Source organism: Prionailurus viverrinus, unplaced genomic scaffold (assembly GCF_022837055.1).
Source record: "Prionailurus viverrinus isolate Anna unplaced genomic scaffold, UM_Priviv_1.0 scaffold_49, whole genome shotgun sequence".
NCBI classification, from domain to species: Eukaryota; Metazoa; Chordata; class Mammalia; order Carnivora; family Felidae; genus Prionailurus; species Prionailurus viverrinus.
Genome location: NW_025927612.1, coordinates 1,348,264 through 1,364,231, shown reverse-complemented (window position 1 = coordinate 1,364,231; position 15,968 = coordinate 1,348,264). Strand labels below are relative to the sequence as shown.

Below are 15,968 nucleotides of genomic sequence, written 5' to 3'. Positions count from 1 at the left end.
CTCCCAGGAGGGCGGCCGGGGTCCGGGAGGCAGCACGAGCGCGGTTCCGCGGGCGGCGTCGCTCGCCGAGAGCCCTGAGGGGAAAGGAGAGGGGCGGGGCGGGCGGGGCGGCCGGCGGCCGGTGCTGCGGCCCGCGAGGGATTCGTGCGCGGGAGCCGCGCGCGACCCGGCCGCCCGCCCCGCCCCCCAGGAGGCTGGGTGCGGCGGGCGCGCGCCGCTGCGGCAGCCGGGGGCGGCCCCCTCGGGACGCGAAGGCAGCTATTGTCACGACGGTCTCTCCCCCCCCTCCCCGCCCCCACAGGCACGGACCGCCCCGCCCTCCCCGCCCGCGAGCCTCAGCCCCTCCGTACCCTCGCCGGTTAAGGGCTTGCTGAAGACCCTCCGGCCTTCCCTTTGGCCTGACTCCGTTACAGCTACATCCGGGCGCCTCCTCCTGCAGCCCTCAGCCAAGCGCATCCCCTCGTGCCCGGTGCAGAAATGAGTGACAAGAGGCCTAAGCATGGCAACCTGTCTTTATTTTATTAGGAAGGAAACCACCCAGAACCCCAGGCTCCTGCCAGGCACTCCTGGCGGGTACATGCCAGAAAACCAATGATTACACCCAACCCAGCTGCTGTGGAGGTCTCTTCCTTCTCAGGCCACAGAAATAAACCCCAGTGTACTGCTTATTATTAGCACAACATCACCAAAAGACAATGACACCAGCCAAGCAGGACAATTAAATAGTACTTCCACACCGCCCCAAACTCAGGGAACCTTCAGATTCTAGCTGCTGCAGGGAGCCCTGTAAAGTCTGGGGAGGGAGCATTTGATACACAAAAGCACTATAAACAGCAAAGGGTGAAGGTGGAGAGATGAGAATAAATAAGGGGGAAGAGGGGGTCCCAGAACTCATGTCCTCTCCCCCTACAATGACTGGACCTGGGAGATCTGTCTCCTATCTACGAAGAACTATGTACACCTTGCTGGTAGATGGAGGGTGGAGAGCCCCTCAGCGTGTTGAACGGGTAACAAGACAGGCCGAGGGGAACTGGGGGGTTCATGCTATGGTAGGAAGAGGGGAAGCCCTTTGGTCCAGCGTGCCTCGAGGTGGGAAAGCAACAACCTGGACACCATCGTGCCTGCAACCCCCCACGGGCACGGGGTCACACAATCTGGGTCAAAGAGATGGTGGGGCCCTTGTGGTCGTCAAAGCGGTCCATGGTCTTGAGGCTGAGGATCATGTGTAAGCCATAGGTAAAGATGAACAGCATGAACAGGGAAGTGAGCAGCCCCATCCAGATGCCCGGGGAGAAGAAGCCGGCGCAGTCACTGGCATAGGAGAACTCCTCGCCTGTCACGTTGAAGGCTTGGATCTGGGAGGGGACAGAAAGGACCATGTGGCCCCACGTGAGGACCGGGGGTCCCAAGTTAGTGGGTTGGTCCAGATCCCACAGAATGGCAGCACTGTGGGCACAGGACCCTCACCTACGCGGCCAAGCCCAGGCCCAGAGATGCCGGGAGCCATCAGGCCTCCGCTGCCCACCCGCCTCCCCCAGGTACGCTGCTCCCCACAGCCCGGGCCCCGCGCTCCCTACCTGGAAGTGCTGAAGGGTCATCTGCCAGAGAGAGGGCCGCACGCGGGGCACGAGGAGGTCGCCGTTCTTGCCCAGACAGCTGACGTACTCGCAATGAAAGGAGTAGATGCTAGGCCCTGTGACCTGGGAGGCGTTGAAGTAGGTGACAGAGCCGTTGCTGTGGATTTCAAGGCGCTCCATGGTAAACCAGTGGCGGGCAGACACCGGGTAGAAGCGGTTGGCCAGAATAAACCTGAGGGAGAGGCCGTCCGGGGATTCGTCAGGCAGCCGGGAAGGCCGGAGCCACGCCAGCCTGCCTACACGTCAACTGCCCCTCGGACTCACCTGAATGTCACGGTGGTACCAAAGAGTTGTTCGTAGGTCAGCGAAAGCCTGCGGGGCCAGAGTAAGAGGGGAGTTGTCAGGCTCTGGGGGGCCTTTAACATCCAGCAGTAGAGCAAGTTCCTCAAGTCCACTCTACCTATGCTGCCCCGGGTACTCACAGCACCTGAAGAGGCAGTGTCCCAACCTGACAAATGGGGAAACTAAGGCCCTGTCACATCTAGGTCAGAAACCAGCACCCAGGTCCCCCACCTCCAGCTAAAAGCACCTTCCTCTGGTTTCCCTGAGCCTACTGCCCCTCCTTTCAGGTCCCCTCGGGGTTGCTGAGATGCCCGGATTGGGCTTTGGGGATAAAGGTGGTCTCTCCAGCCACGCAGCGAGGGTACAGAAGCCCTAGAACTAACTCAGGCCTGGTATACACCCTCGGGCAGTCACCTTGAGGCTGTTTAAGGCGAAGGGGGTGTGGGGAAGTGTCAGGTTCCCTGGTGATTGGGAAGTGTTAACAACCAAGGTTCTGGGCAAGGACTAGAAGGCATGGAGAGGCAAAACTCTGAGCAAGCCCCACTCCAAGAGCCCTCCACGTGCCCCACCCCACAATCTCACCTGCTTCCCACAGGGAACCTCCCCCCCAACATACACATGCACCCACCTGCAGTGACAGGAACTCTGCCCTTACCTGGCAACGGAGTCATTCCAGAAGGAGCCAGTGAGGTTAAGATCCTGAACCCCAAAGGTGAGGGAGGTCAGGTCCTCCCAGTGGTTCCCGTATGCCACCGAGAAGTTTTGGGCCCAAAACAGGATCCGGGGGGCGGTGTCATTGTAACTCACAGGGGGATGGACCACAGCTGACGCTGTCTGTTTTTGCAGCAGCTGGCGACCTAGCCCCCCAGTCACCATGGCTACATCACGGGCCACCTGTACAAACAACCCACAAGCCTCGTCTCAGTGGAGCTGAGAGCATGGCCCAGAATCAAGTGGCCTTCCTCATTGTCCCCGCTGGGCACCCTCTCTAGTATCTGCAGTTGCACTGGTCATACTCGGAGGCCCTTCCTCCAGGAAGCTCTTCCCGGGCGGACCCCTAAGCCCCTGTGATCTTCCTAGTCCCTCCAGATTAGGAACACTTGGACATACTGTCCAAATATGCCAGCCTGTGAGGCCCACTGGGCCAGATGGAAGGCTGCAGCCTGGAAAGAGAAAGCGTCACTTTCTGGTTCATCCCTGTCCCCCCACATAGGCCCAGGGAAGAAACCGGCCCCCCCAGGGCATTCCCCTCGGAGCCACACACCTAGGCCCACTCAGCACTTGCCTCTGCCCCCGGCTTCCAGGGCCCCTGCAGAAGCACACACTACGTACCCGGGAAGGGCGGACCGCCGTGAGGGCCGCGGTGTACGGGACGTCTTCGGATTTGAGTGTGCTCAGCACCTGCCCGATGACCTCATCTGAGGAGCGAGGGGGAGAGCAGAGAACCAGGTCGCAGATAGCTACTTACGGTAACACCCCAACACCTGCCAGAAGCCGGCTGCCAGTCCCGCAGCAGAAGACAATGGAGACGGGGCTGTGCCCTTCCATGTGCCATGTGAGCAGCCTCTCTTGACGACATCCAGTGGGATTACCGTGTTGGGGTGGGGACCACCAGATGTCTGCACTGTGAAGCCTCCCACCCCTGGCAACTGACACACCCTGTGTGGTGGGACACCGAGATCCTCACAGAGCTGGCTCCTATCACCCTTCACTCACGTTTTCAGGGTCCCTCACGGGTCCCTAAGAGCAGCTGCTTCTTATCCCACGCACCCCCAGCCTCCCCCGGGGACACCTACGGCCTCAGCAGTTGGCTCTCTAATGCCAAGCCCTAACTAAATTAAATGAGAAAAGGGGCGCCTGGGTGGATCAGGCGGTTAAGTGTCCGACTTCGGCTCAGGTCATGATCTCGTGGTCTGTGAATTCGAGCCCCACGTCGGGCTCTGTGCTGACAGCTCAGAGCCTGGAGCCTGCTTCGGATTCTGTGTGTGTGTGTCTCTCTCTCTGTCCTCCCCTGCTCACGCTCTGTCTGTCTCTCAAGACTAAATAAACATTAAAATAATAAATAAATAGATAAATAAATAAGAAAAGACAGAGATATAGAAAACTCCAGGTTCACTTAGACATTTTCAATGACCTTTTGGGGGGAACGATCATCCTTCATAGCAAAAGGGAAGTCCTCAGAACTGTTTTTTGAAACACTTCCGGTCTGTTAAACCCAAAACTCTAGGATTCACGCTTCTGGAGTGGAGACGGACTCCACGGGCCCCCCCACACAGAAGGCCCCTAGATGTCCCAACACCTCGAGCTGGCTGAAGAGGGGTGAGGACTGGGGGCCGCATTTCTCTGCTCAGCCGCCAATCATTCTGAGAAGTGGGGGGGGGGGGCACCCTGGGAATGAAGAGGGCCTGGGGAACTTGGAGCCAGCTCTCTGCAGCCATGGGCTGAATGAGGCTGGCAAACGCATGCCCTCCCTGAGCCCACTCACCATTGCCCGTGAGGACTTCCCTCGGCGCCATCAGACCTGAGCTGTGGAAGAGAAGCAGAGCGTTTGAGCCCCTGCAATGCCAACAGCTCCCCACCGCCTGGGGACACCTGCCCCCTACTCCGCCAGTGTGTCCTCCACCCCATGCCACCATCCTCCCCTACTAGTCCCATTCACCCCGCACACTCCAGCCGGGGGCTCTGGAAGCCATGGTCACTCCTCCCCCCGCACCTTCGCTCACTGCGTGGCCCTGCCCTTGCCCCTCTCCTCCAGCTTCACAGACCCGGGCGAGGCCCCGCCGGCTGCTCCGTGAATGTGTCCTGGCCAAGGGAGCTAGCTGCCACCAGCAGGGCCCAGATCTGCCTCGTCTCTAGAGGGCCTCACTCAGGGGCAGGCGCTAACTCCTGAGTCACAACCGACCAGAGGCCCTTCCCGCCTCTTCTGGACATATGAGGCACCTTCTGATAGGGCTTCAAGGTACTGAACAGGAGGACTGATGTTTTGGCCAAGAGCTTCGCTGCTCTCTGGGCCCCGGGGCTAGGACACACCTGGCTGTGTACGGCAGGCGGATGAGCAGCAAGGCTGGGAGGCTGGCATTGAGTCTCAGCTCCCGCAGGGTGGCCAAGTCCACATGCAGGGGGCTGGCCCCAAGCTTCTCCTGCAGGTAAGTGGTCAGAGTGCTGACCGCATACCAATCGACGGCAGGAAGCACCAGAGAGGAAGGAGCCAGATCCAGGGCATTCTGGGGGCCGGGGGGAGGCAAAAGGACAAGTCAGCAAGGGACCAGTGGGCCCGTGCCAGCCCCCAAACCTCTGCGGCAGCCCTCTTTAGCAAGGCACACCCACACCGGCATCTTATCCGGGGTCAGAAAGAAAACACCCCACATTCCCGGCCCCCGACACCTCAGGCTTTTCTACCCCCAAGCTTGCATGTCTGGTTCCTAAGGGGACGGTTTTTCCTGTGCTGTGGGGGAGAGTGCTGGACAGCCCCTGTGGCCCCTGGCTGGGAGGGGACGCTTACCTCCAGGTTCGAAAAGGCGCTATCCTGCTTGTTTCCAAACACGCCACCATATGCTGTGAAGTCCTCAATGCTCAGCTAGGAGAGAAGCAGAGAGGATGCCTCCGAAGGTGGGGCCAGGGAAGGGGCACACAGCTTCCGTGTGCGTTTGCGGGGCCAGCCAAATCTCATTTAGAGCCAGCTATGGTCTGGTCAAAAGACTGAACAAAGGCACGCTTGGGGATAGGGAGTGGGGGAAAGGAAGGTTCTTTTTTTTTTCGTTTGGCACCCTCCTGGCAGGATGAGAAAACATGGGTGGTGGTCACGGGGTTGGGAGGAAATCTGTGGGCAGCTGACTTGTGGTAACCTCAGGATTAAGAGTCAGCCACCTACCTTCGGATGAGGAACTGGGTACGGAATGGGGAAGCTGGGAGAGGGGTAGGGGGCAGCGAGGAGCATTTACTGCAGCGCCCCCCATCCCCAGGGCGGAAGTCAGAGAAAACGAGAAGCTGCATTCAGTCGCAACGGCTATAACGCCGCCTATGTCCGGTCTGGACCGGGACCCTTCTCAGACAAGGGCAAGGACCTCCTTCCCTGCCTCGTTTTGGTGGGAGGAGAGAGGTGAAGACGATGGAATGCGCTTAAGAAGGCCGAAGTCTTCTGAGTCTTCTGAGCTCTCCGGACACAGTAACCCTGACCCCTCCCTATTCCTCTCCAACCTACAGATGTCCTTCAACTCCTGCCCCTCTACCCCAACTCCCAGCTTCCTCTGGCTTTTCCCAGTTAGGCCCAGAGGCGATCTTAATCAGTTTCTCTAACCTCGTTCTGTTTAGTACACACACTTGCCCAGCCTCCTCTCTCTTCTGGGCTGGGATCCTGACCCTGTTTGGCCGCCTGGGCTCTCATTCTGAAAGCCCAGTAACCACCACTGTGTCCTCCCGATAGTCTTCGCTCAAAATTGCCCCCAAATTGCCCCAAAGCTTCCCGCCACCTTTAGAACTACAGCAAGCCTTTCCCCCTCATGTCCTGGCTACCTGGCTGACCATGTCCTACCCCCTTCTCTCCCTCACGACACTCCACTTGAGCCACACCAGCTCTTTCTGGGCTCACGGAGAGCACTCCTGGCCCAGGGCCTTTGCACCTGTTGTTCCCTCTGCCAGGAAGCCCTCCCACCCATACCCACATGGCTCTGTCCCTCCCTCCATTTAGGTATCTGCTCGGATATTGTCAGGGAGCCCTTGCCTGATCACCCTTAAACAGCATCACCAGTCATTCTTTCCCCTTGGCCTGCTTCCTTCTCTGAAAACTACAGCACTGACATTATATCATACACCAATTCAGCATTAACCTGTTGCCCTCACAAGAACGTCAGCTTCTGCCAGGTAGAGGCTTGGGTTATTCTGCTCACTGCTCTGTCCCCAACACTTAATACCTGGTACATACTAGGCAGTCCACGTTTGGCAAATGAATGAACGTGTGAATGCCATAAGGGGACCGCAGGGAGCTGTTTTACATAGATTATAAGAGTTGCTCCTCACAGCCCTCTGACAGAGGTGGTGTCTTCATTTTACAGATAAGGAAACGGGCATTCTCTGATTCTCTCGCACGTCCAGAGTCTGGCAAGTAGTAGAACTAGAACTGAGTTGCAGTCTAACTACATTATTTACCACCTCCTGACAGGACTACGGGCCAGCATGGCCATCACTGTCTTCCCACAGGGCAACAGGGGGAGACCACAAGGGGAATGAGCCACACAGGCCGCCACCAAGGAAGGAATAAGCAGAGGCTTGGTAACCTCCCAAATACCAAGTCTCCACTGCCCTAGAATCTTCTTATGGTCCATCTGCCTGCTTTGGAGGCAGAGAAACCTGCATGGGAGGGAAAACTGTGTGCTAGAGCACAAGCCGTGGTGGGGGGGGTCCTCTGGCAGACTCAGACAGGAACCAACTGTGGTGCGCATAAGCTACGGACCACCAGCCAATTGTCACACCTCTACCAACCTCAGTTTCCCTGGCAGTAAAACCAAGAAAATGACATCAGCTTAGCACAGTGCCTACGAAGCAGTCAATAAGTGATCATTTTCGATCATCTCAATTATGATCATTAAAGTTAGGATCACAACTCTGTCACCCATCAGCTGTGTCATTTGCCATTGCCATCCTTGGACAGAAGTCTTGTCATCTGTAAACAGGGTCAATAATCCCCACCACACAGAGTAGCTCAGGTAAGTACTTGGTACTCAGAAGACATCTGCCCTCTGACCCCCTGCTTCACCCAATCGAAGCAGTGCCATTTCAGGGCCCCCGTCCTTCCCACTGAACCTTCTCCTGCAGGTCTTCTTCCCAAGAGAGGAGTCCCACGTCCCTACAGTTGGCACAAGGTCACTGAAGCCTCCCTTGGGGAATGGGCCTCGGTGTCCGGGGGCGGGGGGGGGGGGGGGGGCTGACTTCTTCCTGACAACTGAGGGAGAGAGAGGTGGGGCGGGCGCACCTTGTCCTGGAGGAACAGCAGCACATTCCGGGGGCCCAGCTCCAGGGCGGGGTCTAAGTAGGTGGAGAGCTGCATGTCGCTGGTGATGTGGCCCTCGTGGGTGTTGGCCGCAGGACCCCACAAGTCCCTGGCAGGGGACAGAAGAGGTGCTGTCAAGGGGGGGGTGGGGGCGCATGACTTAGGATCTGAAGCTCACGGGCTCCCATCTTGATGCGTGGGGCCCCGAGCTCTGATCTGGCTGGACAGTCCCCCTCTGCCCCACTCGGCCACCGCTCGTGAGGACAGCCCCGGAGACGGGCGAGGGCACCTCAGCCGCCGCGGCGCGCAGCACAGCCTGCGCCGGCCCGGCCCGCCACGCTCACCGGTCACTCGACCACAGCACCAGCGGCACCTGCTGCTCCGCCTCTGCCACCGCCACCAGCACCAGCAGTAGCCACCGCATCTGCCAGAGCGCTGGGGCCTGCCGCGTCCCCGCCTGAAGCCGAGCCGCTGCGGTCGCCGCCATCACAGCCTCGGCCTCCGCTGCCTCGGCCGCCACCGCCGCTGCAGATCAGGTGACCGTCACCCCCCCTGAGCTCCGCCCCCCGCCGCCATTGGCTCGCGAGTAGGCCCGCTCCCCAGGACCGCAGACGATTGGACAAAGATCATGCCACTCACGGCCACTCCTGTTCACTGATTGGCTGGGCGTGTCTCCGGGTGCGCACGCTCCAAGTGGGAAAGGAGGCAGCACCCGAGCTCGGCAGGCTCCTGGTTCCCACCGCGAGTTAGGGCGGGGCTGGGACGGCTACGCTTGGTAGGTCTTCACAGGCAGGGCTTCGCGTCTCTCGGTTTTAATATTCCTTCCGCTTAAAATTGCAAGAGTGCTTTCTTTTCCTGCAGATGGATTCTGCTTGAGACAGATGAGGAGAGAAGAGGGCCCCGGATAACGTCCAGAGGAACCCCAGCACTTAAAATGGGCAGGGAGTAGGGGGGTCCAGAAGAGATCGGAGGAGTATCCAGGAGGAGGGGAAAACCCAGGGAGAAGCGTGGTTTCAAGGACACCAAGCTGAACAATGTCAGAGTTAACTGCTGCCAGGAAGCAGGTAAGATGAGGATAGAAAACTGTTTCTTGGACTTAGCAACAACTGGAAACTTTGGCAAGAGCGATGTCAATGGGAGGAAGGAGACACGGTCGTTGTCTTTTCTCGAAGTTTCCTTTAAAGAGAGGAAAGAGACAGAGTGACAGCTAGAGTCAGAAGATGGGAGACACCGCCTAAAACGAATTGGAAGACTTTTATTATCTTTTTCTGTGCCATGTTCGGTTTCTCAGACTGGTGACTATTAGAAACAAGCGGACAAAAAAACCTGGTAGCTGTAATCAGTGAAGTCCCGTTAGGGATATGTACACCGATTTATTTAGGAGGAAATGAAATGATGGCTGCAACTTAGTTTGAAATGCACCAAAAATAAAATGTAGGGAAGTGTGGCTACAGAGATAGGTTTGTGATAAAGCCAACAGTGGTAAAACGTTAATGGCACAACCTAGGGGTGGATCTACAGGTGGGCATTGTAAGCTTTTTTTGACCTTGCTGTATGTACTGGATGTAATGGTGACCCCTTGAAATTCATGTTCATCCGATGAACTTGTAACGTGACCTTATTTGGAAATAGGATCTTTGCAAATGTGATCAAGATAAGGTCATGGTGGATTCATGTGGGCTCTAAATCCAATGACTGGTATCTTTATAAGAAGAGGAAAATTTGGACACAGAGACAGACACACAGGGAAGAAGGCCACGTGACAATGGAGACAGATTAGAGTGTTACAGCCGTAAGCCAAGGAACCCCTGGACTGGCCACAAGCTGGAAAAGGCAGGAAGGTTTCCTCCCTAGGGCTTTCAGAGGGAGCATGGACCTGCCTGTACCTTGATTTTGGACTTGGAACCTCCAGGACTGGGAGAGAAGTTTCTGTCGTCTTAAGTCTGCCAATTTATGGTGATCTGTTACGGCAGCCCTAGGAAACTAATACACTATATGTGTGACATTTTTCATAACAAAAATTGAGAAGAAAGTTTGATAATGCCTATTGTCATCAAGGATGTTAGAAGATAGAGTCTCACCTACACAGTGGTAAGAGTGTCAGTTGGTAGAACCAATTTGGTGGATAATTTGGCAGCATCTAACAAGCTGAAAAATGTATATGACCCTCAACCAAGCAATTTTCCTCATACGGGTCCATTCAACAGAAATACTCACCTGAGCCGGGAGACGCACATGCAAAAAGGTCTGCTGAGGCACCATTTGTGGTTGCAATAAGCCGGGCGCTCATGATTGGACAGCGAGACACTATGTCCAGACACCGCTGCCCTTCAAACACCCAGGCCAGCTCACTGATTACCTCTGCTTGTCAGAGAAACTGCTTAAGAGATTGTAGTCATGGTTGTCACGAGCATGGCTCCGACTAGGACAGTGGCAGTTGATCCTAGAGAGAGGAGGTGGACTTGATAGGACATGGTTGAGGAAGACGGTGTCCGAAGGTGACTCTTGGGACGAGACGGAGTCAACCAGGGACAGTTAAATTTGGGGTGTTGTGGGGCCCCCAAGTGGCCATGTTCAGGCCAGCTGAGGGGAGACGTTTGCACTGGAGCTTTACTTTATCCCCAGAAGCCCCAGTGCCATGATTTGATTTTAATTTTTTTAAGGTTTGTTTATTTTTGAGAGAGAGCTTGAGTGGGGGAGGAGCACAGAGAGGCGGAGGCACAGAATCCGAAGCAGGCTCCAGGCTCTGAGCTGTCAGCACAGAGCCCGACGCGGGGCTCGAACTCACAAACCATGACCTGAGCCAAAGTCGGACGCTCAACCAACTGAGCCACCCAGCGCCCCCATCTTATTTTTTGTTAAGCGGCTGATCTGGCTGTGGTAAGCAGAGCAGACTAGAGGGGATGAGAGCACTAGCAGAGACCAAGAGGAGGCTGTCACGTCTCTGGGACGGAGAGGATGGGAGCTTGGCAAGAGTAATGGAGGGGCAGAGAGAGAAGGCTAGACAGACCAGAGGCTGCTGCCTCAGCGTTGGTCCAGGACTGATGTTTTGACCAGGTGTCATGATGCCAGCATGGGGGCAGGGGTCCTAGGAGCATTGGAACTGAGAAGTTGGAGCCAGAGCCAGAGCTGGGGCAGCCAGGGAGACGAGGGACCAGCACACAGCACGACCCTGGGACTCAGCTGCATTCCCTCATTTGGTCACTCACGGAAGTCCTGGAGAGCCTGCCTGGGCTGGCACCCAGTGGGTGAAAGAAACGAGGTCGAGGTCCCTAAATGGCATCGCAGTGTGGTGAAGTCCTCCAGGCTCAGGACAGACCCAGCAAGGGCCATATTTTGGGAGGAAAGTTCTAGAATGGTGCCACAGGAGCAGAAGGTATCAAGGGAAAGGGATGGATGCCTTGGGGACCAGGAGAATGGTGACACAGAGTGATAAGAGGAACCACTGGCCATGAGCAAACCGAAGAATACAAAAAGAGCTGTTTAAATAAATTTTGAAGGCAATGACTTTCTTGCAAATGCGACGTTGCCAGCCAGCAGTCTCTTGGTGAAATGCTTTCATCCTTAGGGGGGAAGGTTGCTTGTGGCTGCTTTTATTCCTCTGAGTTGTCAGGGGTCCTTGGAGTGGTGACCCTCGAGGCTTCCTAAAGCACTTGCTATGGGGCAGGCACTGAGTCAGATTTGGACCCCACCGCCCCTCCCCCAAGTTCCCAATCCAGTCTGGTCTAGAGAAGATGCAGGACAGCAGGACATGACACAGGCTGATGGATGTTCAAAACGGGGAGGGATGAGGCTGGGAGGGAGGCACAGAGAGGGGCACCTGCTTGAGGCTGCTCTGACCAGGAGGTGACATCTAAGCTGAGTCACTCACACTAAATGTTGACAGCACCAATGAGCATCTTCTCTCTGTGGGCTTCCTCCACCTTTACGGTAAAAACTTCAATAATTCGGGGCACCTGGGTGGTTCAGTCGTTAGGCGTCCAACTTCGGCTCAGGTCAGGATCTTGCGGTTCGTGAGTTCGAGCCCTGCGTCGGGCTCTGTGCTGACAGCTTGGAGCCTGGAGCCTGCTTCGGATTCTGTGTCTCCGTCTCTCTGCCCTTCCCCTGCTCATATTCTCTCTCTCTCTCTCTCTCTCTCTCTCTCTCTCTCTCTCTCTCAAAAGTAAATAAATGTTAAAAAAATTTAAAAAAATTTTTTTAACTTCAATAATTCATTAGAACCCTTCTGGGCCCTCATCATCCCTATGTCTTCTTAAATTGTTTTATTTTTTTAAATGTTTATTTATTTAGTTTGATAGAGAGAAGAGGGGGAGAGCATGAGCAGGGAAGGGGCAGAGGTAGAGGGAGACAGAAACTCCCAAGCAGGCTCCGTGCTGTCAGCACAGAGCCCAATGCGGGGCTCGAACTCCTGAGCTGTGAGATCATGACCTGAGCTGAAATCAAGCTTAAGTGACTGGGCCACCCAGGCGCCCCTTCTTAAATTGTTTAATAGAATATTGGACATGAAGCAAGACATGTGTAATATCTATATGCTACACAGGTTACATGTGTTACATGTATATGTGTCACCTGTTATATGTTACCTGTATATGAAGCATACAATAAAAGGAATCCTCATAAACCCTGCCCCAGACTTCACAGGCCACTGCCAACTCCTTGGCAGGAATCTGGGTCCCCACATCCCATTTTCCTGCCTCCCCACAGAAGTCCTTGCTAGCCTGAATTTGGTATTTGCCGTTCTCTGCTTTTTCTTAGTAGGTTGACCACGTATATATGTGCCCATGTGTCTAATGCCTGCACTCCTCTCTAATCACCTCCATCTCATTTCCACCGAAGTGAGCCCGGACCTGACTTTTGTGGTCATCACTTTGGTCCTGATCATTTTACTAATTGCATTAACCTGTTCCAGCTGTTATGATAAAATACCACAGACCGGCGGCTTGTAAACAGCAGAGATTTATAGCTCACAGCTCTGGAGGCCAGGAGTCTGAGGTCGGGGTTCCAGCAGGGTGGGGCGAGGGCCCTCTTCCAGGTTGCGGGCCTTGATTGTATCCTCACCTGGTGGAAAGGGCCGGGGAGCTCTCTGGGGCCCCTCGGGGGGGCACTAATCCCAATCGTGAGGGTTCCACCCTAAAGACCTCAGCACCTCCTCGCGCCCTGCCTCAATACCATTAGGACACTAGGTTTCAACGTATGAACTTGGTGTAGGATGACACAAACACTCAGACCATGGCACCAGTTAAGCATGCATCTCTAAATATGATGGCTTTGTTTTGTCTATTTGGGGACTTCATGTAAGTGAAATTATTCAGTATTATATTTTGCATCATGATTGCTCAACAATGGGAGGTTAATGCGAATCATTGCATGATAGCAGTACTGCTGCGTGGCATTCCCCTGGATAAATATTCTGCCAGTGATTGAGGCCTTCCCCTGGTGACGGACATCTGAGTGGTTTCCTACCCTGGTTAGTATGGCTAACGGTGCTGCCTGCAGTTATGTATATGTCTCGTGTTCCGGTGGGCACACACCTAGGTGGAGAATGGCCAGGTCATACAGTATATGTACCGGGTTGAATAGCATCCCTCAAAATTCACGCCCACCTGGAACGTCAGAATGGGACCTTATCTGGAAATAGGGTCTTTATAAATGTAATTACTTAAGATGAGGTCATGCTGGATGAGTTAGAGCAAGCCCTAAGCCAATGGCTGGGGCCTTTTTAAGAAGAGAAAAAGGGGCGCACAGACTCACAGAAGGTCACATGGAGGTGAAGGCAGAGATCGGGGTGACTTTTCTAGGAGCCAAGGGACACCAAGGACCGCTGGCCACCACCGGAGGCTAGGAGGCGGGCGGGAACGGATTCGCCCTCAGAGCCCTCAGAAGGAAACAACCCTGCCCACGCCTTGACCCCGGACTTCTGGCCTCCAGAACCAGGAGAGAATACATCTGTGTTGTTTTAAGCCCCCTCAGCTTGTGGTACTTTGTTACTGTGGCTACAGGAAACTCACGTAGTATATATATTTTCAGCCCTGCCCGTTGTGTTTCCTCTCCTGTGAAATGCCTGTTCTGTCCATCTTCCCATGTTTCTGTTGCATTGTTGATCTTATTCTTGTTGATTTATGAGGATTTATGAGCTCTTTACATATTCTGCATAGGGCCCTGTGTTGCTTATGTGTGTTACAAATTGCTTCCCTTTTCACTCTCTTTTTAAAAAAAAAAAATTTTTTTAAGTAGGCTCCAGGCCCAATGTGGGGTTCAAACCCACGACCCTGAAATCAAGAGTCAGGTGGTCCACCAACTGAGCCAGCCAGGTACCTCCCACCCCTTTTCACTCTCCTAATGATGTTTTCTGATGAACCAAACTTCTTAATTTTCAAAAGTCAAATTTACCATTTTTTCCTTTATGATTAATGTTTTTAATTTCCTGTTTAAGAAACCTTTCCCTGCCTCCAAGATTATGGAAATATTCTCCTACATTCCCTTCTAGAAGTTGTCTTGTTTTTCACACTTTTATGGATAGTGTGAAGGTAGGGGTCAACTTTCTTTTTTTCCATAAAGATGTCCAATTGTCCCAGTACTGTTTATTGAGACAAACATCCTTTTACCCAGTGTCTTGAAAGAGTGCTTTTGGGGGATAAGAAGCGTCTATGCGGCTGTGGATCAGCTTCGGGGTCTCCATGCCATGCCAGTGGTCCATCTGTCTATCCAACACCACAGTGTCTCAAGCACCATAGCTTCATACTAAACTCTGACACCTGCTCATTCTTCTCTTTCAAGAGGCTCTTCTCGGGCCATTGTGCTTGCATATAAACTTTAGAATCAACTTGTTATATTGATCAGATCATTTCTAAAATCTTGATTATTTAGGGGCGCCTGGGTGGCTCAGTCGGTTAAGCGTCCGACTCTTAATTTCGGCTCAGGTCATGATCTCGCGGTTGGTGGGTTTGAGCCCCACATCGGGCTCCGCACTGCTGTGGCGGAGCCTGCTTGGGATTCTCTCTCTCCCTCTCTCTCTCTCTTTCTGTGCCTCCCTCTCTCCCTTTCTCTCTTCTCTCAAAATAAATAAATATACATTTAAAATTTTGAGTTTTAGGGGCGCCTGGGTGGCGCAGTTGGTTAAGCGTCTGACTTCAGCCAGGTCACGATCTCGCGGTCTGTGAGTTCGAGCCCCGCGTCAGGCTCTGGGCTGATGGCTCGGAGCCTGGAGCCTGTCTCCGATTCTGTGTCTCCCTCTCTCTCTGCCCCTCCCCCGTTCATGCTCTGTCTCTCTCTGTCCCAAAAATAAAAATAAAAAAACGTTGAAAAAAAAATTTAAAATTTTGAGTTTTAAAATTGTGGTAAGGGGTGCCCGGGTGGCTCAGTCGGTTAAGCATCTGACTCTTGATTTTGGCTCAGGTCATGATTTCATGGTTTGTGGGTTTGAGCCCCACATCGGGCTCTGAGCTCACAGTGCAGAGCCTGCTTGGGATTCTGTCTCTGCCCCTTCCCCACTTGCTTGTGCACACACAAGCTCTCTCAAAAGTAAACTTAAAAAAAAGGAAAGTTCCCTCCTATTTATAGTTTGCTAAAATTTTTTTAAACTATGAATACTCTATCAAGTACTCTTTCTGTATCTATTGAAATAACCACATGGGTTTTCTTCCTTTATTTGGTTAATACGGTGAATGGTATTTGTAGATTTCACAATCACAGGACAAGCCAAATTAAAAAAAAATTATTTTTGAGAGACAGAGTGAGACAGATCACAACAGGGGAGGGGAAGACAGAGGAGAAGACACAGAATCTGAAGCAGGCTCCAGGCTCCAAGTAAGAGTTTGGCACAGAGCCCGATGTGGGGCTCGAACCCACATCGAACCATGAGATCATGACCTGAGCCGCCCAGGCACCCTGCCAAATTTTGCCGTGAACCTAAAACTACTCTGAAAAATAATTTGTATGAAAAAACCTAATTGCAGAAACCTCTATATGGTAAATATCTGTAGTTGTTTGTTCGAATGGACATATATGAAAAAGTGGTATTACATTTGGACCTGCAAATGGAAATTAGCCAACAGTATGTGTCC

General features: G+C 53.8%; 1 protein-coding gene across 1 annotated transcript; it reads right to left on the bottom strand.

The window, feature by feature from the left end:
• Positions 1–498: 498 nt before the first annotated feature.
• Positions 499–8,442, bottom strand: ATP6AP1 (ATPase H+ transporting accessory protein 1). The gene is made up of 10 exons (XM_047847661.1): positions 8,250–8,442; positions 7,888–8,014; positions 5,422–5,496; positions 4,950–5,143; positions 4,405–4,445; positions 3,252–3,337; positions 2,575–2,813; positions 1,902–1,949; positions 1,578–1,809; positions 499–1,355 (listed from the first exon to the last, which is right to left on the bottom strand). The coding sequence occupies exons 1-10, from the start codon at positions 8,390–8,392 to the stop codon at positions 1,146–1,148; spliced, it is 1,395 nt and encodes a 464-aa protein (XP_047703617.1). The 5' UTR covers positions 8,393–8,442; the 3' UTR covers positions 499–1,145.
• Positions 8,443–15,968: the final 7,526 nt, after the last annotated feature.